The following is a 25,726-nucleotide window of genomic DNA, read 5'->3' as shown; positions in this document are numbered from 1 at the left end:
GGACAAGGGAGAAGATTTGACTCTGCCTCTGGTTTCATTTGTGACGAGCTTGAGTTTGAGTTTAGAAATATGGAATGAGAGAGGCTTGCTCACCCTCATACTGAATCCTCCTCTTTGGGTTCACAGTCAGAATTTTGGAAGAGACAAGTAGAGGATGTTGTTGCTGTTTTGTTTTTGAGACAGGGTTACTCTGTGTAGCCCTGGCTGTTCTGGAACTCACTCTGTAGACCAGGCTGGCCTTGAACTCGCAGAGATCTGCCTGCCTCTGCCTCCCAAGTGCTGGGATTAAAGTCACCACTGCCAGCTAACAAGTAGAGACTGTAAACCGGAGAAGAAAACTTGACCGACTTCATAGAGCAATCACAGGAATTTCTTTCTCTAATGAAGTTTCATTTTGGAGTCTGGACACTTTTACTGAGGTGTCTGGCTACCCAGACTCCAGCCTTAGGTATTCTAGGAGAACAGCTGCATTGGTCCAGAGGAATGACAACCTTTTTCCAAGCTTTACCAAGAAGACCATTCCAGAGTGAGGCCAGGAGTCACCTATGCTGTGTGACCAATGGAGTATTATGGGAGAGAGGGGGGATAAAGGACATTTGTTCTCATTTGGGACCTGCCAAGAATTTGTCTTATCATATTGATATCACTTATCTTGTTGTAGCCAACTGCTGATATCTAGATATCCTCAAAAGTGGTCATTAGTCCAGAGATACAACAAATGCCAGCTCCTCCTAAGTGTGCCAGCTTCTCTTTCATCGTGCGTCCTGGCATGAGATTAGATGGGAGGCTTTCATTTTGTTGTTCTGTTCTGTTTTGCTTTTCTTGAGAAAGCCTTGGGCCTCGATATGTTACTTGACTTTAGAAGCTGGGCAGGGTAGCAAACAGAAACGCAGATTTTCTTTTTTTTTTTTTTTTTTTTTTTTTTTTTTTTAAATATTTGTTTATTATGTATACAATATTCTTTCTGTGTGTATGTCTGAAGGCCAGAAGAGGGCACCAGACCTCATTACAGATGGTTGTGAGCCACCATGTGGTTGCTGGGAATTGAACTCAGGACCTTTGGAAGAACAGGCAATGCTCTTAACCGCTGAGCCATCTCTCCAGCCCCCAGAAACGCAGATTTTCACAGAAAGATTTCAATGCAAGAATATCTCCCCAGAACAAGAGAGTAGAATCCTCGGAAACCGGTTCGCATATGGAAATTGCTTGCAAAACCTCATTCACCCATCAATCACGTTCAGTGATTAAGTCCAGCATTTTTATTTTAAATAAGTGTTCCTTCTTAAGAGCAACCTAGCCGAAAGCAGTTGCGAATTGTTGGTTAATTATCACAAGTCTTTGTACTGGAAAAACTGGCTGCTCAAACCCTTGTACAACCACTCATTAGGAGTGCGTGATGACTCATCCTTGAGATACTCTTATGTACTTAAATCGACAAGATTCCATTTCTTCATAGGAGAATTATCTTCAAAAGCTCTCTCTCTCTCTCTCTCTCTCTCTCTCTCTCTCTCTCTCTCTCTCTCTCTGTCTGTGTGTGTATGTGTGTGTGTGTCCATCTCTGTCTGTCTGTCTCTATCTTCATCTGTCTCTGTGTTTGTCTGTCTGTGTGTCTCCCTGCTTCACTCTTTCTCCCCTGTTTCCTACTTATTTCTAGGGCTAAGCAGAACGGGCTCTTAAAAACAAACACTGAAGCTCAGATGAGACCAGAGGAAGATCGTCAACATGACTTGAATTTGAGTTTTACTTAATTTTCCCTTTTGGCTGTCTTCCCACACTTGAGGTACTTTCAACTCATCTCTGCCACACCCAGAGCACATACACCCAGATACTATGAGGAATTGTGACATTTAGAAACAGCACCCTACGCTTGCCTAAAATTCAGCTCAAAAAGCAAAGACCCTGAGTACCCATCTATTTATAATTTACACATTTTCTTTCTTCTTGAGTATTTGGGTGCAAAAGATTTAGACATAATGTACCTGAAAGGGAAAACAACCCCACCCCCGCTGGGTTTCTAACTCCGATCAGGAATATTCTGTGATGTAAATAAGCCAAAATGGTTGGGTATGATGCAACTATATTTATGTGCTCTGTTTCATCTATATGGCAACCCTGTGTTTGTAAGATGTTTTCTGCAACATAAATTTCATAGTACTCTATAGATGATAATTAAAACACACAATTTAATGTAGCCTATGGATGGCTCTGGCTTTAATGTCTAAAACTAAACTATACTCCAGTTAGGATCAGATAATACATAATATTAAAACAGCCCCTTAGGAAAAGCAATATATATCATTATATATAGTACATAATTCAGTAAGCTTTAGGGGAGCTTGAAGTGCCAGGCTTCCCAGATCAAGATGGCATGCACCAGTTTCAACCACACCCATGGGATATTTTGGAAAAGGGCTTCCTACGTGTAAGGTTTCAAGGTGATGACTCACATGGTCCAGTCACAGAGGGGCACTAGGAAAAGGCAGCCAACGATGAACACTCATTCTAAAACAAGTGAACTTTCTCACCTGCCGCAGTGGGGCATAGACGTCAGGGTCCTGGGTGGGTCATTTGTTTACAGACACACACCCTTCATTGCCTTTAACTGACTTACTTATCCACACCACTCCCGGAAGAACCCGCTGCCACCCAGACATGGCTCTTCACTCTTTTGATCCTAGTCTTCTCCAGCACATGTCCCCAAACATAGGAGCCAGGTAGACTCCTGCTGCTTGCATGACATAGGAGAGATCAAGGGAGCCAAAGCCATAGGAGGGAAGGAAAGCAAGGTTTGCACACACCCACGCAATGCTAATTCCATGCCCTACCCTGCTAAACCCTGCCCCGGCTCCTTCTTCTCATTTATGATTACTGTCATCGCTGCTCTTTACGAGCTGTCTGGCCTTTGGAAAGCTACCTCACCAAGTAACATGGTTTCATTTTTTTTTCCCACAGAACCAGTAAGAAAAATGCCATCTGCAGGAGAGGGTCTGGGGAAATTTATATGGTTAGTATGTGGAAAGTCATTAGGACAGAGCAAGCTAATCAGGCTGATTGTTCTCTCTGGGTTTTAGCTACAGGAAAATACCTGGGGCCGGTCTTCCCACTCTGAGAATTTGGAGCAAGCGTTAGGTCAACTAGCAGAAGCCCAAGGAGCAGACCTCTAACGATCCACTTGACTACACACTCTCCACCTTCCCCTCCCTCTTCTCACCCCACCCCACCGCCATGTGGTCTCTCTCTTTCTCTCTACCTCCACACTTGCCACTGGGCACCTCTTCGGGGCTCACGGAGCGTCAGAGCTATGGCTTCTCAACAATCTGAGGGGTCTGGCATGTGTGTTAGCTGCAGCGACCAGGGCCACTCATTCTTCATCTTCTAGAAATTTGATGAAGATGTGTGGTCAGCTAGCAGGTCCCTCTCACTATGGATTCCTGTTCTAAAACGCAACAAATTACTCTACTTCAGTATCTGGAATAGAAAACTTTCAGTTCATAGTCGAAAACTTCCATCTTAATAAATAACCTTTTATTTTTATTAAAAAAAAAAACAAATTCCCGCCACCATAGTAGTGTGATTTTAACTAGTCTGCCTACTCATGAAAAGCATTTGAAACAAAGCACACACACACACACACAAAAAAAAAAAATTGGCTTCACTTTAGCCTTTTCCCCTTCCCCTAGAAGAGTGAGTAAATTAACTAAATAGTAATTGTACAGTGCTTGTGAACATGGGACTTGGGCTCAGTTCCTGATACAGATGAAGATACCTGAGACCATTGAGGAAATGACCCACCCACGCCTGCACAGCCAGCAAGAGCCACAGTTGGGGACAGACTCACATAGGCCCTTCTGGGAGAATCTAAGAAAGCAAGGCAGGTTTTCAACATGCAAGTTTTATTAAAGTCATAGGAATATCCCTCAGAAACTTAGAGGAAACCCAAGCTGGAGTCAGTATGATTCTGGCCTCCCATGGGATTTCATGGCCATTCTTTCCACAGTATATAGTTTTGGAGCTTGAATTAATCACCCTACCCAGCCGCCTACGTGGAAAGCAAAGGACCTCGATGTACTATGCCTTTGTTACAGTCAATAGCAAGCGGCACTTAGCACATCTGAGTGCTCAGTGTGTGCATGAGATAATCGTTTGAGAACCAGCTCTGCTTATTTAAAGGGCGGTAACTCAATATCATTAGGCAACTAAAAACTACCTCAGCCTCGCTATGGGAAATCTCAGACAACGCACTGTTGGACTCTACGTGATTTCTCAGCCAGTCCAGAATTCTTGAGACTATGCCTTGTGCTTCTTATAGATCTGTCATGGGGACTCAGAACCTCACAGTCCAGAATTCTTGAGACTATGCCTTGTGCTTCTTGTAGATCTGTCATGGGGACTCAGAACCTCAGAGACCTGGAGGACCTGCGTACTTGGGTAGGGGTGCAAGAAATGGAACGTTCAGAAAGAAATGACACTCAAGGTGTCTTTGTCTCCAGTGTTTCCAGCAGAAGGTTTCTGTCCTAGCAACTCATGGCCCCCTCTAACCTGTATTCTCCCTTAGCCATTTATCATTAAAATTCAGTGTGTTACCATCAAGGAAGGGAAGAAACAAGTCAAACAGGTCAAAACTCAAAGTGTGTGCTCCGGACAAGTTTGTAATCTGTCATTTTTTTGCACACAGACTTAAGTTTGTTCATCTTTATGTCCATTATTTTCTTAAAATAGCTATGCTATTGCTTTGGAAGATGGGAATTTTAGCACTAATTACCAATTCAAATGCTCAACCTGTCACAGAAAAGTTAGATTTTTTTTTTAAAAAAAAAAAACATGGTGTAAATTATTACCCAGACCACATTAAGCATATGATGAAATACTTACTTCATATATCAGAATGGATAAGATAAAAATTCACTGCCAAGGAGCAACCAGCCAAAAGAAGCAGGAAGGCAGAATATGTTTCTCTCCTTCTGCTGGCTAGTCTGCTGCCCGCTTCACACTTCACAGGCACTGTGGTAGGACTAACTTTCAACCAATGTGGGGAAATACTTGAACGGGAAGATGGGCAGGGAAAACAGAGCCTTCCATCTTCACTCCCTGGATAGAAGAGGGCCCATCACAAGGAGAAGGCTCACGACCAGAGATGAGAAAGGGGTGGTCCTTCAACTAACCCACACAAGTGAATCTGGGGATCTGAACCTGTCAACAATAAGTCGCAGTCACTCACTGTTGGTACAGCTTGAAGGACGCTGTTGGATGTCTGCATGCATGGGATCGCTCACTGAAGAGGAAGTCCACATAGACTTTTAGAGTTTGTTAATACGTGAAAAACTATAATTGAGATGATGGGACAGGTAACCCCAAACCTAAGATGCACAAAAATGATAAAAACAAGTTGAGGCAGAGAGATACTGGCTTCACAAGTATTCTGAATTATCTAAGTTTAAGCTTAACAAACTGATTGTTTATAACCAAAACCCAAATAAACAATGGGATATAATTGTGTTCAATGGAAGCTGCTTGCAGAGCTTATGACAATTATGACAATGACTTCCTTATGTAGCACAGTACTCCAGATTCAAGTTGCAGGATGAACTTTTAAAAATGTAATTGAATACCTAAACAAGACCTTTAGAAGTGAGATAGGAGACTTTGTTTTGTCTAATGTCCTTACCCATTGAAAACATTTTCAATACCCCTCATAGATGGAAAATTAGCAACAACAACAATAAAAAAAAAAACTACAAACCAGACTCAGGATTTGAACACCTGGTTTATTGGGGGAAGCTGGAAATGAAAACTGCAATTGCCTTTGCTGCAACTTACAAAATAGTGATCTGCTGTATAAAATACGCTAGTTTCCATTATGTAAGTACAAATGATAAAAAAAAAAAAAAACCACTACTAATAACAGCCCATCCAGTGTCTATGCAGAGAAACTCATTCCTGAACTCTCCAGTTGTATGTATCATATCAGACATTTTAAGGAAGACCAGGTTTTTCATTCGATTTAGGTTTCTGCTACAATTAAAATCTATCCCAGCTGACCCTCAGCAGGGCCCAGTCAAGGCTGAAATGAGGAACTGACATTTCTTCTCCGCAGGATGTAAAAAGGACATTACTGGGACAGTAACCCCCTCCAATTCCTTCCTACTCGACCTCATCTCCTCCACCTGTCAGGATGAAGGAGCCCTTGTTCCTCTTCCCATCTGGTCTGTGCTGGTTCTGAATATATAGACACGAAACTGTACAGATTCAATATGGCTTCTTCCCACACCCTACCCCCCTAAACTACGTTCAAAAAGGGAACTTCGCTATAGCAGTTCAGCAGTAACAGCGGCCTGACTATTGTAACTTGCTTTGGCCCTATTAGAATACTTTCCCACACATCAAAGCAAGTCAGCACAAAGCTTAGGGAGACGGCAATTGTTGAAAACACTAGCAAGCAAACCTCACTGACGATGCTCATTTAGGAAATCTAAATTTAGCTTTAGAGTCATCATTCTGCTTCTTTATGTAACCGAAAACTCAAAAAAGTTTGTTGTGTTCTTTGCATTACTTTTTAGGGTATTTGATCATTGAAATTTTTATCAGTAGCTCCCCTTTTTCCTTAGCCCTTAGTAGAAACAATCCATTCTAACTTGAAAAACAAAAGCTTCCGTCTCATTTCCACTTTATTAAGTTTCACACGCATGCTCTTTAACAAACGCGGTTTAAATGGTATAGATTTGATACAAGGAGAAATTAGTATATAACCAGCAAACAGAAACAAGTCTTTTTTTTTTTTTAACTTCACAAGACACACACAGGACATGAAACTTAACACTATTTACGAAGCATTTTCTTTAGTATTTATTCCAGCATTTCTGATCATATGAACACTGCCCAAACATAGGTTCCTTGTGACTCGGGGAACAGTTTCCTCCTCAGGACCCATCTTGCAGCAGGGCTTCTCTTGGGGTCTCCCTCTGACATTAGGCAGATGTGTAGAAGTACCTGGGCTTGGCATTGCCTAGCAGGTCATCCTCGTAGTTGGGGAGGCAGCAGAAGAAGAAGGAACAGCCAATCAAGATGATGGTGGCCGCCCATCCGAAGCCATAGGCCCAGTTATAGATGTAATTGACGGCAGGATTACTATGAAGGTCAAAGGTCTGTGTGTACTTCACTGGATAAATCACCAGGGAGATGATCTGGAACACAGCTAAAGGGAAGGAAAAATGAGCTCGGAGTATGAAGGTACAAATAACTAAATATGCGAATGAGTGTTAGTGTTTGTCAACTCCCCCCAAGTCCCAATCTCCAAGGGAGGAGGGAACCTCAGCTCAAGAAACACCTTCATCCCACTGGCCTGAGAGGTCAGTGAGACACTTCCTTGATTAATGATTGGTGTGGAAAGGCACGGCCTACAGGGGCAGGTGGTCTTGGGTTGTGTAAAGCAAGCTGAGCACTGAGCAAGCCAGTAGGTGGCGTTCCTCCATGATTTCTGCTTTAGATTCCTGCCTCCGGTTCCTGTCTGAACTCCTGCTCTGGCTTCCCTTCCTGACCTTGTGTAAACCCTTTCTTCCTCAGGTTGGTTTTGGTCGTGGTATTTACCACAGCCAGCTAGGACACACAGTAACAACACCCACTTCACCAAGTTTCTCCCTTTTATAATAGTCCCTCTATAAGGATGCTTAGCGATTAGATGAATCTGCTAATCATGAGCCAAACCAGGAGTGTCAGAGATCCCTGGAATCCATAGTGTCATGCACATACATACCAGGTAGAAAGCAAGCAGGAGATCACACTTCGTGATGCTGGGCATCTAACTGGATGAAACCATTCCTTGCCCATACCATTGTTCTGCCATCTTAAGCCCTCTCTAGAGCACCAGATAGACACTAAAGTGGTTTCCTATTCACCCTCCCTTCTTCCTGTCTCTCTCCCCTCCCTTTCTTTCCTTCTTTCCCACTCTCCATCCCTCCCTCTCTCTCATACATGGCACTAACATCATTCTCCTGGTGCATGCTTGATTTTATGGGAGCTATATAGTCATGGAACTTCTGGCCTGCTTCCAACCTTGGCTACATAAATTGTCTCTCCCAGTTCATGGCTGAAGTTTTGCCCTGGCTTCCCTCTGGTCCTTGGTTGGTATCTTGAGAAATAAGCTTATGGCCTGATTTATCCTATCAACCAACACCTTCTTTGGTCTCAGAAATCCCAATTTTGCTACTTTCTGTTTTGTGATTTTATTTTATTTTTGTAGATGTTTTGCCTGCGTGCATGCAGTGTCATGGAAACCAGTAGGAGGCATTGGATCCTCTGAAACTAGAGTTACAGAAGGTTGCAGTCCAATGTGTGGGTGCTGAGAATTGAACCTCTGTTCTCCGGAAGAGGAGCCAGTGCTCTTAACTGCTGAGCCATCTCTCCAGGGACTAAGCTTCACTTCTGAATCTAGCTGGTCACATCACTTTGACAGGCATTTTCCAGAAACTTCATATAGTCTTTACTCCTGAATCCCAGGACCTTGCATTCTGTTAATAAAGGTGTGCCCTGAGTTCTATCTGCCTACATCACTCCATGTCCGCACGTCACTTCTGCTGGAGTCAGGTCCCCGGCACAGGCTTTGTGCTACAGACTCTAGGTCTAGCCCCACCCTGTCCTACCGTATCACAGATCCTTCAAAGAGTAAAGTAGGTCAGGGACGTTTGGTCCCTTCAGCATGGAGCTCACAGGAGGTCAGGCTAGCGACCACTCTGAAGGTTACTGTACTTCCCTGACAGACACAGTCCTGGTCTCCAGGGTCGGTTTTAGTGGATAGGGATACTTAAGAGAGAGAAACATAAGGGGGCAACTCTTATCATTTGAATCCAGAGAACAGAAGACCTTCTGAATCACAGGGAAAGGGACTCAGATTCCCCAAACACAGTTGTCCCCTGTATTTTTGCCTGTGGTGACCTGTTTCTGAGAACAAATCAGAAAATATAACTGCCAGAGGTCTTCCATAAACATCCACAGAGACAGAATTGAACATTCTCCCCACATCCACTGATTACAAATGAGGTCTGGTGCTGCTCTATCTTACCAGCCAGGGCGAGGAGGCCTCCAATAACCCTCAGGAAAATGAGCATCTGGGGTCCACACAGGGCGAAGAAGGAGAGAATGAAGCATATGACCAGGATGATGAAGCCGCAGAAGAGCGTGGCAGCAGCCGCTCGTCCCCATGCTGCAAGACAGAGTCACAGACACTTGTTAGATGGACATGCCAACTCCCAAACTGCTAATCAAATCATCTGACCCCCCAGCCCCAGGACAGAGTTCTGCGGGAGGAAAGGGATTTTCTTTTGCTTTGTGAAGGGGTTGGGAATATTTAAGTAACTCCACACTTCAAGGAGAAGTTGGGTAATTCACATGGAGAATATTAATAACGTGTTTTGTCCCCCCTAAGTTTGGGGGTAATGGTTACATCTCTAAAATGCAAATTCAGCTTCTTGGCACAGTTTCCACATAAAGAGGTCAATTTTAAAAGTTCATCCAGATCCGCATACAACATGACCATGATAAACATTCTTTATACTGAACAATTCAAGTTACACACTTTCAGAAATGCTTTCTTTTAAAGGATTATTATTTAGTTTATATTAACATCTGGCTTCATTCACAAGTTATTCCACAAGAGTTCTTCATCATTGACCTTGGTCTTAAAAAGAGTTGGGGTGAGGCAGAAACTGACTTCTAGGCTTGAAGGGCCTATAGGGGCAGTACTAGCCCCTGAGCTCTTCTGTAGGTGTAGAAATGAGAAGGTCCGCCAGCCAAGCACGAACAACTCAATAACCTTTATCCTTCAGCTCACACTGACTCCTTGTCTCTTCACACACAACCCAGTGTCCAGAGCTAGTCGTTAGCATTAGGATACGCACCCATTCCTCAGAGCAACTTCTGAAGGCTCACACCACTCTCGTTTCTAATTTAGACATACTGGTAGACTCCAGAAGAGAGGGTCCCCACACATGGCAAATACTTAGTTGGCTTTCTACCCTTCCTGAGCCCAACACATACATTTCAAAAACTGTGCACGATCCTGCGGTTGGGTGTTGGTTTTGTGTTGGCTGTACCATAGCCGTGCTATCAACATGACAAGTCCAGAAGAATATTTCCATCCTTTCCAAAGGAAACCACCCTGCAATCTGCGATCATCCCCATTCTGCTCCTCACTACCCCCACCCCAAGTTCTGGCAACCACTAACCTGTCTTCCTAATTTGCATACGCTAGATATTCCCCACTAATGGAAATTTACACTCTGTGACCTTGTGTGACTGGCTTCTTTCACCAAACAAATTACTTTTGAAAGATGAGCCATTTAATTAGCATTTCGTTCTTGTTTGCGGCTGGGCATTTCATTGTACTCATAGCCCACACTTTGCTTACCCACTCATCTGGGTAGGTTCTTATTTCACACTTCATTGAATTTTAAAGGGGAGCTACGTGCCCCTTCCCTGGGTTCTACTTCTTGCTAGAATCCAGCACAGCTAACAATACACTCACTCTATGCGTGTTATGCATGGCCATTTCATTACTCGGAGTCAAACAATGGCTCATGCAAAAGCAAGGGATTTAGAGGCAGCCAGAGCTCATGGATACTCTGCCTCTGCCAGCTAGGCATGTACCAGTCACTTTATTTAGGAACTCAGCCTAAGAACGCCTGACTGCAAATTGTGGGGATGAGCACTGGAGCGCAAATCATTCTCTGGTAATTCTCCATCCCCCCTTGTCCAACACTTCCTCTTCTGTTCTCATAGTGTCTACCCAGAACCTCAGATTTTCACCTTGTTCCACACTGGCAAGGTTCTGTGTTATTCCAAGGTTCTGTGTCACCCAGCTTGCCACCCTTATTCCAAGGTTCTGTTTCACCCAGCTTGCCACCCTTCTCTTCTACACACAAATGTGGTCTAACTTCCCATTCACTCCCTCTCCATCGGCCTCATGGCCTGAAGGGCTTCCTCAGCTGCATGACTGTCTGGGGCATAACTCATGAGAAAGGGGAACAGACATTTTTCTATGTCTTCCAATACCGTGTTTTCCTACAAATGTCCCCTCAGCAGTGGGGACAGAGGGAGTGGGATGCCATGTGCTTGGACCCAGTTTGAGAGATGCACTTCTTACAGCTTCCCTCCATGTCCTGCTCTTCTTCTCAGATCAGCGAGAGATTTTAGGGTGAGGGACACACAATAATATTTTATTTTAAAAACACATGAATGAAGCCAAAGTCAGAATATACAATTCAATATCTCCCTTCTCACTTTTGCCTTGTCCTTTGTGTGAGGGGATTTTTAAATGAGAAAGGGCTATGCTTTGGTAGACAATTCATTGATGATAGTCTTAAGCATATCCTATAGACCAGACTGCCATATTAAGCAATGGTGCTTATTAAAATACAGATTCCTATGCCTCCCCTAGACCTCCAGGGCTTGAAAGACAGGATTCAGGCAGCTCGATTGTTACTAACCTTGTGGTTCTTCCATGCATGCCAAAGACTTGCTTTAGTTGCTACACAACTGTAGGAATTAGCATGCCATTTCCATACACCTGTATCTTTGATGCTTCTCACATTCGCCCTCACTATTCTGCTTCCTCCTGCTTCCCCTCCCTCCTTTTAAAGAGTCTCTCTTGCTTTCATGTAGTGTGTGTTTATGTGTATGTGTGGTGGTGGTGGCAGGACCAATTCAAGACCCTGCACGTGAGAAAAAAAAATATTGTTTCTTCTGCCATTATTCTCTGCCATTTCCTTCTGTAAGCACACTAAAGACGGAGAATAAGAATTCAGATGACTAGGCTTTATTAAAATGGAAGCAATGCTACCCCCCAAAGCTTATAGGTTTCAGTATGTGACCTGGTATCACATAGTCTATTTGTTTCTTTGTTTATATAGCTACTACCAATCACTCAGTTCAATAAAATCAATTGTTGCATTCAGAAAAAGCAAAATATACTTCCCCTCTATGAAGTCAGGAAAGGCAACACATCTACACAAGCACACAGAGAATGCAAACACACAACAGCGCATCAGATAGCAGCATCTAATCTTAATAAGAACAGAAACATTTCTTAGCAAGAAATGTATGTCAATAACTGAACTGCCTTGATCATGGACTGTCTTGAAAGTTTAGTCAAATAAGTTCTATGTAATCTTGCCATATTCATTTTACGTGTTCATCTGAGGACAATTAGGGTAACACAGACAGGCTACTGCTGTGACTTCTTCCTCTGATATTTAACTGAAGTGTGGCTCACACTTAATTTCAGGGATGTGGAAAGAATTACTAGTAACCTAATACACATATGTGACACCAACAGGTGAACGCATACTTCAAATGGACCATCTGGGGCACTTTCCCTATTAAACCAATTAGTTAATGTCCTGCTTACTTCAAATGCTGAGTCTAAAGAAAATCAAACTGGAACATTGAGCAACATTTTCTCTTGAGAAAAGCCACTCCCGTTGCAGAACATGTAAAACCTGCTCCTTGCAGCACGGCAAAACCCACACTGAATCATTTAACTATCATTTAGACTGAAGTCTTGGCATGGTTTTAAAGATCCTAGCTGATACAGGATAGACTTCTCTTAGCAAGGCAGCACGCCTTCTGAGGTCAACAGCAATTTTATTTTGGAACGGAGAGGGGCCTTCCCAGGTCTGAGCGGGAGGGTCAAGACCTAATGCTCTGTCTGAGAAGAGTGCTGCTGGGCAGAGGGGCTTCAGTATCACTTACAGCATCGCTGTATATATTTAAAAAAAAAAAACTAAAATACTTGTGTTCCAGGTACCTTTGCTCTCAGTTGCCCGGGAGCTTAACATATACAGATGTACACAAGTCTTTGGGAACTTGCTTCTATTTTGCATTATACAATGATCCAATGACATCTCAGCTAATAACACTGAGGAGAAACAGCCATCTTCAAAACATGTCCTTCACCTCCCTCTTTCGTGATTTGTTGGCTCACAGGGTTCACCTTTATCAGTTCTGAACTATTTTGCACACCAAGCTTTACCACCCTTCCTAGCTGTGTGGATGTGATTGACTATCTGAAGCAGGAAGATGAAAGCAGACGGGGCTCCAGAGAAAGTGTTTCTGGGTAGGAATTTCTTATTTGCTTTGTTTTCTCATAGGAAGAGCGATCTGCTGTTTCATAGATGGATTCTGTGCATGTCTTAAGTTTGCAAAGTTTATGCTATGAAAGAAAGCAAGGAAAAGGGAAAATTATTGATGATATTCCTAATCTGTAAGTAGGTGTTTTAGAAACTCACTAATTTCCCTTCCCACCTCCAAATTAGTGCTTTCCATGGATTTGGTATGTTCTTCATACATTTTACATGTGGATCAAATAGACCCAAATAGTTGTGTGGTCCACCCCATTGCTTAAGACTTTGAGGGCACGAATGTGTCATCAAACTGAAGTGAGGTCCCTTTCTAGAACATATAAGTATATACTAGCACATACAAGTACATTCTAGAACATGGATTCTTCAACCAGTAATATCAAAGGTCCTACGTAGAGGAGTAGAGTTATTAGGAGATACTTTCCGTACTGTTTCTGTGAGATCCTGTATGCCATTCACAGGCAGAAGTAAAATCTGGATATTTTAAAAATTAAAATATCCTACAATAATTAAGGAAACACAGGTGAATATGACATATAAAATACTGTTTTGTATATTCAATGGGGAGATAAAGGCAATGGCGTAGCTAGAGTTATAGCATTCACTTGGAAGCTTTTGCAACAACAGCCCAAACCTGCCCTGTTTTCACTCCCAGGGAACTTGCTACACCACAGATTATCCATGTGGTAGGGTTGAGACACAGGACTCCAGTGACCTCCCGGGTCCTTCAGATGCTGCTGATTTTAACACTGGAGGAACAAAACTCACTATGATAATTAAGGACAGACCTAATAAATGCAAGTATATAGGACCAGGTCACCATCCTGCAGAAGTTCTGGAAGGCAGTAAGGAATGGCTGGCCTTGTAGAGAAATGGCAGGAGAGCCACAGGCAAGGCTGATGGAGAGTAGCACACTTGACACTTTCTCCTGAAATCCAGCTGGGCGGTGACTAATTCCCACTGGATTTTTACAGAACTCCTGTAAGAAGTGGGAAATGACACCCTACTGCAGCCCAAAGACCCTCAAATATTTAAAATCTATTAGTTGAATGCCGGACAGCAAGGGGAGCACATTTCTCAGTGTTCATAGCACAGCTACTGGTAACCAAGTAGCGTTGTCCAAGGGTCAGAACTAAGTCCTCAAAAAGGAAGCGGCTTGGTCGTGGGTACTAATTGCGGGACTTTGGTGAAAACCGGAAGGTCCATCACTTTCGTTCCCTTCTAATCCCACAGGTTCAGAAGTCTGTGTTTTTAGGGGCAGAGCCAAGGCACTGAGGTTCTCTAGGGTGCAACAGGAACAAACAGACAGTAAGTAGGCTAGCCTGTATGGTGGGTACTCAACACCTAGAGTTTACACATCAGTGTGCATTCTAAAGTTAGTCCATCAAAGGACTGGGTGACCCTTCAATTTGCTGTTAAGAATGTGAGCAGACGTACATGCAGCCACATGAAATCTATCTACTAGTCTGACATCACAAACAACAGCAGCTTGCCTCCTACCCGCCTCTACCAGCAAACTCCCCCACCCCTCCCATCCCAGCATGCTTCCCACAACCCCTCCCCACCCAACATATCACCCCCAAAGCAAGAGCACTGTCTCAGAATGAAGGCTTTTCCTTCAGTGAATTTAGCCTAATATAAATGAGTGGTTTGAACTTATTTTTCTCATGCCTGTACTTTTAGGAATCAGGGTACTCCATGATCTTAAAAGATTTCATAGGATAGTCTGATTCTCTGACTTGTGGAAAAGCGGTGTCTAGGGAAAACACTGGGTGCGCACTGAGGGACTCAAGGGATGGCTTTGGTAAAGCCGAGGCTCCATGCTTCCGAGTATAAATGGCAGGCACTGCCTTTCCACCGCCCTTCCCCCTCTGGTGCGTAGCTCATCCCCATGTCCTCCACCCTGACGAGCCAGAGCTTGCCTGGGATCTGAAGTCTGTGAGCTGAAGCTTAGAATACCTTCCTGTGGAAATATTCTCTACACTGGAAAAGGAGGACCGGCATTGCAAGTGCGGTGTGTGCTTGCTCGCTGAAGTTTTATTCTGAGTTTGGCTTACAAGAGAAGCTCGGATGATCATTTGAATTGTAAATTTAGATTCTCATCTTCTTCTTGATAAATATAAACTGAAACATTCAAACAAGTATTTGCTAAGATAAATATCAATTTAGCTGCCGCTCTCACAAAAAATATCCAGGGTCTAACTTGGCTTCTTTATTTATTTAGAAAAAGATGAGAAGACCTTGTAATCCACAATTCTTAAAATGTTAACAATAACAAAGACTATAATAATGTTATATATTCATTTGCCCCTAAGAAATCATTGGTCTTTATAAAGCATTCATATTCTTTAAAATTATTGTCAACATCACCAAAATAACCAGTCCTTACTACCAAAACAAAAGCCTTAATGTTATGAATATCACTTGGCAACAAATGATTGTCAAACACTTTATAATGAACATTCTGCTTTGCTGATAGCTTCAAACAAACATTATTTTTTTTTAGCATTACTAAGAATCATGTAGCGCAAGAGGCACACGATGCTCAGTCCTATACTGATATGGTTTTAAACAGGCCTATCCACCTTGTTCCTTGCCATACAGAATGCAGCACTCATACACTGTGGGAGGGGGAGGGTGTCCATCCCACACAGTATGGGCTCCTGCCAGCATACTGTTGACAGCAAGGCCCCACTGAAGCTTTCTGGAGATCTATCAAGTTCCCAACTGCCCAGATAATCACCCGAAAGTGTAGGACACATGGTTCTTTTACAGTTGTGTAGCAAAGTGATCAGCGGTCCACAGAGTGGGCAGAGTAAGAATATGTAAACTCATCCCTGTCTATAATGGGAAGATGGGGACATTGAAGATGGCTTCACACCTCCTGTCTCCTTCCACAGCCTGACAAGTAGGCCAGTTTTCCATTGGAGATATGCATCTCGGTGTCTACCACAACATGGGCACTTAATCCCCTGTGCAAAGGTGATAGAGAAACTCTCAAGTGTTAAATCATTTTGACACATATCGCCTAGCACTCAAAACCAGGCAGTGAATCATGAATGTACTGATCAATTTCCCAAGATTCCTTTGGGAAACTGGGGTTGTGTAAGGCTGATTTCTAGAGTGAATTGAAACAAACAACTCTGGGTGGGTGTTTGCTTATAGCAGAAAAAAGTTAATGCTTCAGACTCACAGTTAAAAAAAAACAAGCTAGAACCAAAGCTTGCCTTTCCCTTTAGATGTACAGAGTAGCACATCAGCCTGAGGTTAGAGCCGGCACACCCTAAAAGATGAGCTCACCCTATAAGGCAAGAAACATGGAGCCGGTATTGTGTGTGTTTCACAAGAGGGCCCTGCAGGCCAAATCATGTCCCGGCAAGAACGCCAGTCCTGCCTCTGCAAGCTGATTTCCACTACTGAGTACCCCTCAGGGCTGTATCAGCCTTGGCGTGAGCTATTTTAAAAAACCTACACGCACACCTCTCAAATCCTCTGAAAGTTTGAGTGCATTTTAAGATACAGCTAGGTTATTCCAAGGCGACGCAGTCCCTGTAAGAACCTAAAAGATTCGTAGCGGTACGAAGTCCTGTAGGCCAAGCATTTATGTTTGATTTTAGTGAGCGCCCAAGACTAAAAAAAGAAAGCAGGAACAGTGGCAGGTCTCCTCATTTTACCACCCGCCTCCCTTTCTGGGGAATAAGCTGCAGCAGGCAGCTGATAAGGGGCCCAGAACCCAAGCCAAACAGCACCTGGGAAGCCCTGGGTGGGCCGCTACAGCAAAAGGGTCACCTTCTGGTGAAACTAGAAAATGAATGGGGATAAAAAGTAACTTGCTTTTGTCTGTTTCAAAAGGATAAAAACAAATAGGAAAGCATTAGCTGAAGGAGCCCTTGCGCCCCACACACTGCCAGTCATTACTGTATCTACCCTAAACAAGAGGGACATCCACTTCCGGAAGAAAAATGCTTTTTCTTCCAAGAACTACTAACGACTGTTAAATCAAGTGTCGGGGCTTCCCCCGGCAGAGGCAAACGGAGGCCACCGCGATGTGTTAAAAGTACCAACACCACTCCATTGGAGGGACGTGTTTACTTCTCCGATTCTAAATCAGATTCAGCTAAAGGTCCCTAACAGCCACACTTCAACTAAGGCCACTCCCCAGAACAAGAGCGAACACGAACCAGCTGAGGTATTGAAGTATCTATTGAAATCATAGCTGCTCCAACTTTGCCTGAAAGGACTTTCTCATGAGGAAAAAAAAAGTTTAAGTTAGATGAAGTGAAACGAATGCATTCACTCTGGCACGTTATTTTAATATTTACTTTGCAATGGCTGTTCAGCTTGCGCAGGTAACTGACAAATATTATTTTTAAATAAGTTGGATTTGTCTCTTTCAGGTCTGAGTCTGATTTGGGTCGCCTAAAACTGCCGCTTCATTTGGCTCAAGCCAGATTTTGGAGTTTGAGCCCTGAGCGGACTTTTGAAGCAGCCACTACCTCTGACCCCTATCCAGCAGGCGCCAGCGACTGCCACAGGTCCGACTCCCAAGGGCTTCCTGGAGGCGGCCACCACTCACCGTACTCCATGAGGCTCTGGCAGCCATCGTCGTAGGACCCGCTGCCGCCGCCCTCGTCCCAGCATCTCCACCAGAGCGAGGACGTCTGGATGTGGGTGCTCGACTGTACCCAGCCGCGGCCGGACAGCGCGATGATGTCGAAGGCGATGGCGCTGAGCAGCAACAGGGGCAGGATCCACCTGCAGCGCTCGCAGGCCAGGCCGCAGCGCAGCATGTCGTCGGTGGCGGCGAGGAGCGGAGGAGCGAGGGGCACCGGCGGCGACGGCAGAGAGTGGCCCCCCGCGAGCGCGGACACCGCAACTAAAGGAAGAGGCGGCTCCCTCCAGGACGCGGCCAGGGGCTGGCGGCGGGGGCGCGGCGTGTGGGCCACACCTAGATTCCGGTGACTCAGAGAGCGCCGCCCCGACCTGCCGGGTCACCGGGACTGCGGAGCTCAGGCCAACCCCGGGCTCAGCGCCAGGGTGGGCGTGCCTGTCCCTCCCGCCGCTTGCAGTCCCACCCGATCGCCGCCAACGCAGCACACACACCTGTGGACACTCCAGCGCCAGCCTGTGTTCTGCCCTAAGCTGTGTGCACAGAGAGTGTGAGGAGCACCGACTGCTAAGGCCACACTTGAGCTCCAAGCACCCTGTCTGGGAAATCCCAATGGCCTGTGAATAAATGGTGGACCCTAATGTGTAAGAACTTGGGCACTCAAGCCTGGAAGCCTGGGTGCCTGGCTCCCACAGGCAGAGGCTATGCTTCCTGCCCGGATCCACCTTTGGACCTTGACTCTTAGCCATAGACACACATCTGTTTTCCTGCCAGTCCTTCCCGCGGGGTAACCTGGCTCACACTCTAGGCTGCGAAGGCCATCTCCATTACTGGGTGACGTTGGTATCTAACTTCCAGTCTGGATCAATTGGTCTAACCTGGTCACAACCCGTTCTTCCACTGCACACAGTTTTTGTTTTTTCCAATAAAATCACATGTCAGCACACACGGGCAACTGAAATCTGTCCCTCAGCTGTCCTGAGCCAGCGTCTGTCCCTGAGAATCAGGTGTGGCAGAGAGGGCAGGGTAATAGCCAGGAGTTGCATCGAGAGAAAAAGTTCTCAGTGCCAGGCGCGGTGGTGGCCTGGGACAGATCAACCACTACATTCATGAGTGTCACCTCTTACCCTGCACCCCAGGGATCTTCTGAAACCTTACGTTATCTTAAAGAAATGGAAAGCGCTTAATGATGCATCCTTGTTCCTCTTTATTACAGGACACTTACAGTAGAAGCCAGTACTGTTTTTCTTCTGAGTTCTCAGATAGTTACTGAGGATGCGTGGACTGACTAAGAACATTGAAAAGATCTGTGCCCGAGAGCTGAGGATGTCACTGGTCAGCCTTCACTTCACAGAAACCAAGCTCACAACGGTTGCCACTATAGGTCAATATTTCTGTTTCGGAAACCAGCACGGATGCATCTCTGTCCACATTGTCGATGAATTCAAGAGTGATGCTAACGTCACATCTAAAGGCTTTCAAAAATAATGAAAATATTGGCTGTGTCTAATACACTTGTGTGGAGCAGTCATATTTTTCCCAATCAAATGAATAATCATTGGTGTCATAATGAATAATATTAGATGATAATACAATGTCTCCTCATGCCAATGATGCAATTTCCAGTGTTTGGAGGAGTGGGGCTCACCAGCACTGAATTGGACAAAAGCAACTGGCTGTTCAGAATTTCTGAAAGGGACCACACTGCTTCGTTATGCTCTTTGGACTCAAAGTGGGATAAGAAATAGTTTATTTTGGAGCCAGATTCGAGTGACTACTGTCCAGAAACCTCTAGAGACACAGACTCCCCAAATTCGTGTTTCAGAATGGAAGCAGTTTTGTCGAGTTTTTATGGTAACAGAACAGAGAAAGTTATAAATTGAGGCACTTAAAAATAAATAGTAGAAACAGGGAGCTGGCTTAGACAGGCAGAGAGATCTCAATTACAGACCTCAGAAGTTAGCTTCCATCTAAAAAGACTTTGATTGATAGGGAACTAGGTTTTGCTAAGTTAATACATCCTAAAGGATCTTCTTTTAACTTGTGCTTGTTTAACGGATACTAAGTCTAGCTAGCTGCAGGATGTGTTGGTAACAGGTAGACAAACCTTTAAGATAATTTGTAATTCGTCTCTGGAACTGCAGGTTTCCAACTTCTCCACATCGATGAGGTATTAATCAATCTGTAGGCACGGCTTCTTTTCAAGAGTTTCCAATCATGGTTCTAACAATAATATTCCTAGCCTGATTCAAATCATGAGCTCAAATAGCCTAAATCAGGTGTTATCTTGTACCCACCGTGTGACTTGTGGGTCACATAAAGTGCTGGGGCCTCAGCTTCCTCCTGTGCACAGCGGGTTGCATTTGCCCCATTGGGTTCTAATAGGAAGAGAAATTCTAATATAGCCCAGGCATGGGAGCACACACAGGTAATCTCAGAACTAGAGAGGGTGAGGAAGTTTGAGTTAGCCTGGACTAAATACTGAGATCCTGACTCAAAACCACCACCTAGTATATTCAAGGTACTTAGAATAGCAGACATGACCGTAAGCGTGAGTAGGGAGAATTTTGAACTTAAAAGAAGTAAATCCTATATATGACCATCAACCATGACTCACAGCTTCTAGATAATGCATTCATCTGTCCTAGCTATAATGCCTGAATTTCTAGATTATAGTGAACACAGTTGGCTAGTTCCCCCTGCTGGAAATCAAAGGAATTGCAGAGCATCTGACAACCATTTTGAAGCTAGATAGGACTGTTACAGAAAGATATATGGACAGTGTGTGTCTCCTGCTGAAGTTTAATATAACTGCCTTCACTATAAGGAAATCTTTACTTTCATAATTGTGGTATTGTTTGATTTTCTTGCAAAAGCACTAACTGTTGCAAACAAAAGCATAAAGTTATAATTTAGGAAGAAAATCCTGTAGATATTTTATTTTCCCAGATGAAGTCATATTAATAATAACAGCAGCAGCTAGCTACAATTTTCATGGCATTTACTTTGTACCAATAACATTTCACACCCACCTTATGAGGTATGACTGTCATCTTCATAAAGAGGGAAGTCACACGGAAGTGACTTTCTCAAGACCCCACAGGACTGACCAGCAAGGCCAGACTCCCACAGAGACAATCTAACACCAGGATTCCCCTGGTAACCACAGTACCAATATGGAACTGGAATAAGAGATGGTTGTAAGACCATTTGGGTGCTGAGACACACTAACCTAGGTCTTCTGTAGGAGGAGCAAGTGCTCTTGACACTGGGCCATCTCTCAAGCCCCTCCTCCATTGTCTCCGTTCTCATGAACATCTAAGTTCCCATTGGCCCTTGCCCTGAAATGCTGATGTTCTGGGCACATCTGTCAGAATCCAGGAGGCTTTGTTAAGGTCATGCTGGGGCTGTGTGAGTGAGTCTGCAGAGAGAGTTTTTCCCTTGGACATGGAACAGTGTGTTTGCAGGTGGCCAGTGGTCCCAGCCAGGCACTGAGCAGAACATCAGCTGACCCAAGGTTTCTTTCTCACAGACTGTCTGCTCCCCACAATTCCCTTTTTATTTTCATGTGTTTGCCTGTCTGCTTGCTTGCTTGTTTGTTTGAGACAGGTTGTCCCTGAGCAGCCCAAGCCTGTTCCTCATATGTCGGCATTCCAAATGCTGAGGTTACAGAAGTGTGCACCACGCTGGTTTTCCCTCTCTCTGTCTCTTAGCTCATGGGCCTTTCCATTATTCCATTCCCTCACATCCCATCCCTTCCTTCTTCAGCCTCTTCTTACTCAGGAATGTGATGGTAAATATTTCTTTAATCTTTTCTTGATTTGTAGCATTTACCAATTTGCGTATTGTAAATACTCACTCTGGGCCGACAGCTCCCCTGTCGTCTTGGTCTCCGAAACTCCTAGGTAATCCTTGATTTTTTATCTTCCATTTTGTGGCCCAATAATGAGAAACTTCCCAGATGTTTCCAGTGCCTAGCATCTCCACTCTATCCACGCCGACTGTCTCTGCTTTGCCATCTCCACGGCTTCTTCTTAGATCATAAGTGCATCTATTTTCATTTCACTAAAATAAGGAGACTCAATGGATCCTGGCAATCTCTTTTACATTGTCTGTTAGAGAACACTCTCCCAGATATGACATGATCATAGTTGCTACCATCTTAAACAGAGCAGGTGAAGTTTCCCACAGAAGACTTGCCTATTAACATTCCCTCACAGAAAGGGAAGGGGACATCTGATCCTCACCTGAGACAACAGTCCCTTCCACTCCCCTGCCCCATCTAGATACATGTAATTCTACCCCAGCTGCCTGTGGTCTTTGGAGTGTACAGGAAGTAGAAAGCTAACTGACTATTGGTGAACATCTATCTACACAACTTTTGGGAGGTTATCTTCTATGACAAGGTGAGACGTTTCAGTGATGTAGCTGTTTGGGGACCATGGGTGGATGTTGTTGTAACTTGTTACCCAGGTTTTGTGTAGGTAACCCCTCACCCATGGTACGTTAAGTAACCCCTCAGCCACACTTCAGGTAAGGAATTCAGTGCACTCATTGATTTACCAAAGTGAACATGGGCAAAATCATTCCTTTGGCTTGTCCTTGGGGCCTTATTTATATCTTTTTGTGGGGTCCTCTTCCACTCTCTGTTGGTCACTGGGTCAAGAGGGGAGACAGGCAGAAGGGGTGACAGAAGCTTTGTACGTGGTCCGTGAGCACAAATGATGACAGTCCTCTTAGTATGTAGCAGTAGGGCCCTATAGCAGAGCTCCTAGCTTTTCTCAGCGGGGATCTGTGACAGGGGTCAAGCTTGATGAATCAGGCATCTGGTTTAGAGACAGCTTCCAGATAAGGTCAGTCCTCCAGGCCCCTGGAATGTGCTTTAGATAAGGCAAGGTAGAGAGCAGGATGCTTTGCTGGAGGGAGGGAGCTTCACGTTTGCTAAGCTAATGAGATAAGCTGCCAGGCCGTGGGAAGCTATGACCTCTACCAGCCAGCAATGTATCCCAACATCTTCCCAGGAAAGTAATGCACAATGCTTCTCACTGATCTTCCATCAGCACACAGATAAAGTTTGTTTTTCTAAAAAGAGATACAAAAAAATACACACATTCCTCCACATCTGGTCCTTGTTACCTGTCCATCCTCATCTGTCGTCTACCTTTGTCTTACACTCACCATTAAGAACATTCTAATGTTAGTGGTGCACGATTTTAATCCCAGCACTCAGGAGGCAGAGGCAGATGGATGTCTGTGAGTTCAAGGACAGCCTGATTTACAGTGCTATTTCTAGGACAGCTGAGGCTACACAGAGAAACCCTGTCTTGAAAAACAAAACAAATCAACACACACACACACACACACACACACACACACACACGAGAACATTCTTCTCACATATAGGATAGCTTCTTACTTTTGCTCCTCATGTTATTTCTGGAGTATTTTTCTTACCAATTCTTTTTCTGTTTGCCCTGTGCCTTCCTACTGGTCATTTAAGACTAGTTCAGACAAGAAACTGTCCCTAGATCTTACCTTATTCTTGTGTTCCCACCTTGAATCTAAAGTAACTATGCATTCTTAGTCTTCTGGAAGGACTTATAGACATTGTGTTTTAATAATAGCCTTGATTCTGTGTAAGACGCAGAGACCCTTGCAGAGCTGACTCTGTGTCCTTTTGCTTTCTATCTCCAGGATCTCAGGCATGTGAGAGCTCATCAGTGTGTCGAATCTGAGGGAGCTCATGGGTCGCCGACCATTCTAAGTTTTAGTATATTCGTCGTCTATTTTTTTTTTGAAGTAGTTGAAGACGAAACTGAAAAGAAATCTATAGCTCTAAAATGTTAGAAAGAAGTAAGAAAGCAAAAATCTTAGAAATCAAAACTGAGGAAAAAAATTGGGACAGTAGATGGCAGTAGAACATTGTTTTCAGCATAATATTAGCAAGCCTGAGAACCGGCCAAATGTTAAGGAAAAACTAATAGTCACGGTGTGGTTTAAAACTGTCTTGCCAGGCATGGTGAGTGTTTCAGCAATCCCAGCACTGGGGGGAATGAAAGCAAAGGATTGCTGGGACTTTCAGGCTAACCTAGGCTACATGGTGAACTCCAGCACAGCCTGAGTTATATAATAAGACCTTGACTCAAAAAAATGGATAGAAAGATAAATAGATAGATAGTTAGATGATAGATAGGTAGATAGATAGATGATAGATGATAGAAGATAGATAGATAGATAGATAGATAGATAGATAGATAGATAGATAGATAGATAGACAATGATGATAGGTAGACAGATGATAGACAGATAGATAATACATATGGTGACAGAGATACATACAGAAAAAATGCCTCTATTCTTTAGTTACTGCTGATGTATTTGTATTAGTTACAACATGAAGCACTACTTCTAATGAATGAAACCCAACATCCTAATGTAAGTTGTTGACAATAGAAACTGGGTAGGACATCATAAGAGCTCTTTGTACTATCTGCAGAATTTCTTTTGCAATCTGAAACTGCCCTCTTGATAATTTCCTTTCTGGTTTGTTATTTGGAAGATCACTTTTGTGATAGAAAAAAAAAACAAGTACAAAACTCACTGTCATTCTTCACTTTAAACTTAGATATGGAATTCTTTCAAATTGAGTTTTTAGATATACAAGTTGAAGCATTTTGTTTACACATGAAGATAAGCACAATGAAGTATTCAGTTGTTCTGTTGTGATTATCTCTATGTTTTTGCTCATTTTGGAAATCAGAAGAGGTAAAGTCTCATAGACAGCAAATCAGTCCCACCCAGGAAATTATTTTAAAAACAAATGCATGGACTATAGGTGGGTTATCTTTTGCTTTATATCTAATATCCACTTATGAGTCAGTCCATGCTGTGTTCATCTTTCTGGGTCTGGGTTACTGCACTCAGGATTTCTTTCGTAAGTCCATCCATTTGCATGCAAATTTCACGATGCCATTGTTTTTTTACACCTGAGCACTGTTCCATTGTGTAAATGTACCACATTTTCTTTATCATTCTTTGGTTGGGGGGCATGTAGGTTGTTTCCAGATTCTGATTATTGTGAATAATGCTGCTATGACCACGGATGAGCAAATGTCCTTGTGATATGCATGTGCATCCTTTGGGTATATGCTCAAGAGTGTTATTGCTGGGTCTTGAGGTAGATTGTGTCCCAATTTTCTGAGAAGCCACCATTCTGATTTCCAAAGCGGCTGTACAAGTTTGCACTCTCTCCAGCAATGGAGAGTGTTCCCCTTACTCTGCATCCTCTTCAGCATAAGCAATCATTGGTGTTTTTTATCTTAGCCATTCTAACTGGTGTAAGATGTATCTCAGAATCATTTTGATTTGCATTTCCCTGGTGGCTAAGGATGTTGAGCAATTTCTTCAGTGTCTTTCAGCCATTTGAGATTCTTCTGTTGAGAATTTTCTGTTTAGATCTGTACCCCATTTTTAAATTAAATTATTTGGTATTTTAATGTCTAGTTTATCAACCCCAGAGAAGCTAGGTAACAAGGAGAACTCTAAGAGAGACACACATGGATGCCCCTGGGAAGGGGAAATAGATAAGATCTCCTGAGAAAATTGGGAGTCGGGGGGATGGAAGGGAAGTGGGGAAAAAGGGAGGGAGGAGAACATGAGGGAACGGGGTGTTTGAGATGGGGTAATGACAGAGAAGAAGAGCAAGGAAAGAGATATCTTGACTGTGGGAGCCATTATGAGGCTAGCGCGAAACCTGATACCAGGGAAATTCCCAGGAATCTATAAGGACAGCCCCAGCTAAGACACTAAGCAATAGTAAAAAGGGTACCTGAACTTGACTTCTCCTGCAATAAGATCGATGACAACCTTAATTGTCATCATAGAACCTTTATCCAGCAACTGACAGAAACAGATGCAGAGATCCACAGCTAAACACTGGGCCAAACTTCGGGAGATCAGTCGAAGAGAGGGAGGAGCAATAATATGA

General features: G+C 43.7%; 1 protein-coding gene across 1 annotated transcript; it reads right to left on the bottom strand.

Moving 5' to 3' along the window:
- Positions 1-5,745: 5,745 nt before the first annotated feature.
- LOC119821608 (p53 apoptosis effector related to PMP22) lies at positions 5,746-18,079 on the bottom strand. The gene is made up of 3 exons (XM_038340743.2): positions 17,707-18,079; positions 9,056-9,196; positions 5,746-7,192 (listed from the first exon to the last, which is right to left on the bottom strand). Exons 1-3 carry the CDS (start codon positions 17,918-17,920, stop codon positions 6,966-6,968), a joined length of 582 nt encoding a protein of 193 aa, XP_038196671.1. The 5' UTR covers positions 17,921-18,079; the 3' UTR covers positions 5,746-6,965.
- Positions 18,080-25,726: the final 7,647 nt, after the last annotated feature.

Source organism: Arvicola amphibius, chromosome 8 (genome assembly GCF_903992535.2).
Source record: "Arvicola amphibius chromosome 8, mArvAmp1.2, whole genome shotgun sequence".
Taxonomy (NCBI): Eukaryota; Metazoa; Chordata; class Mammalia; order Rodentia; family Cricetidae; genus Arvicola; species Arvicola amphibius.
Note: the sequence above shows the minus strand (reverse complement) of the source record. Positions and strands in the feature narration are given on the sequence as shown.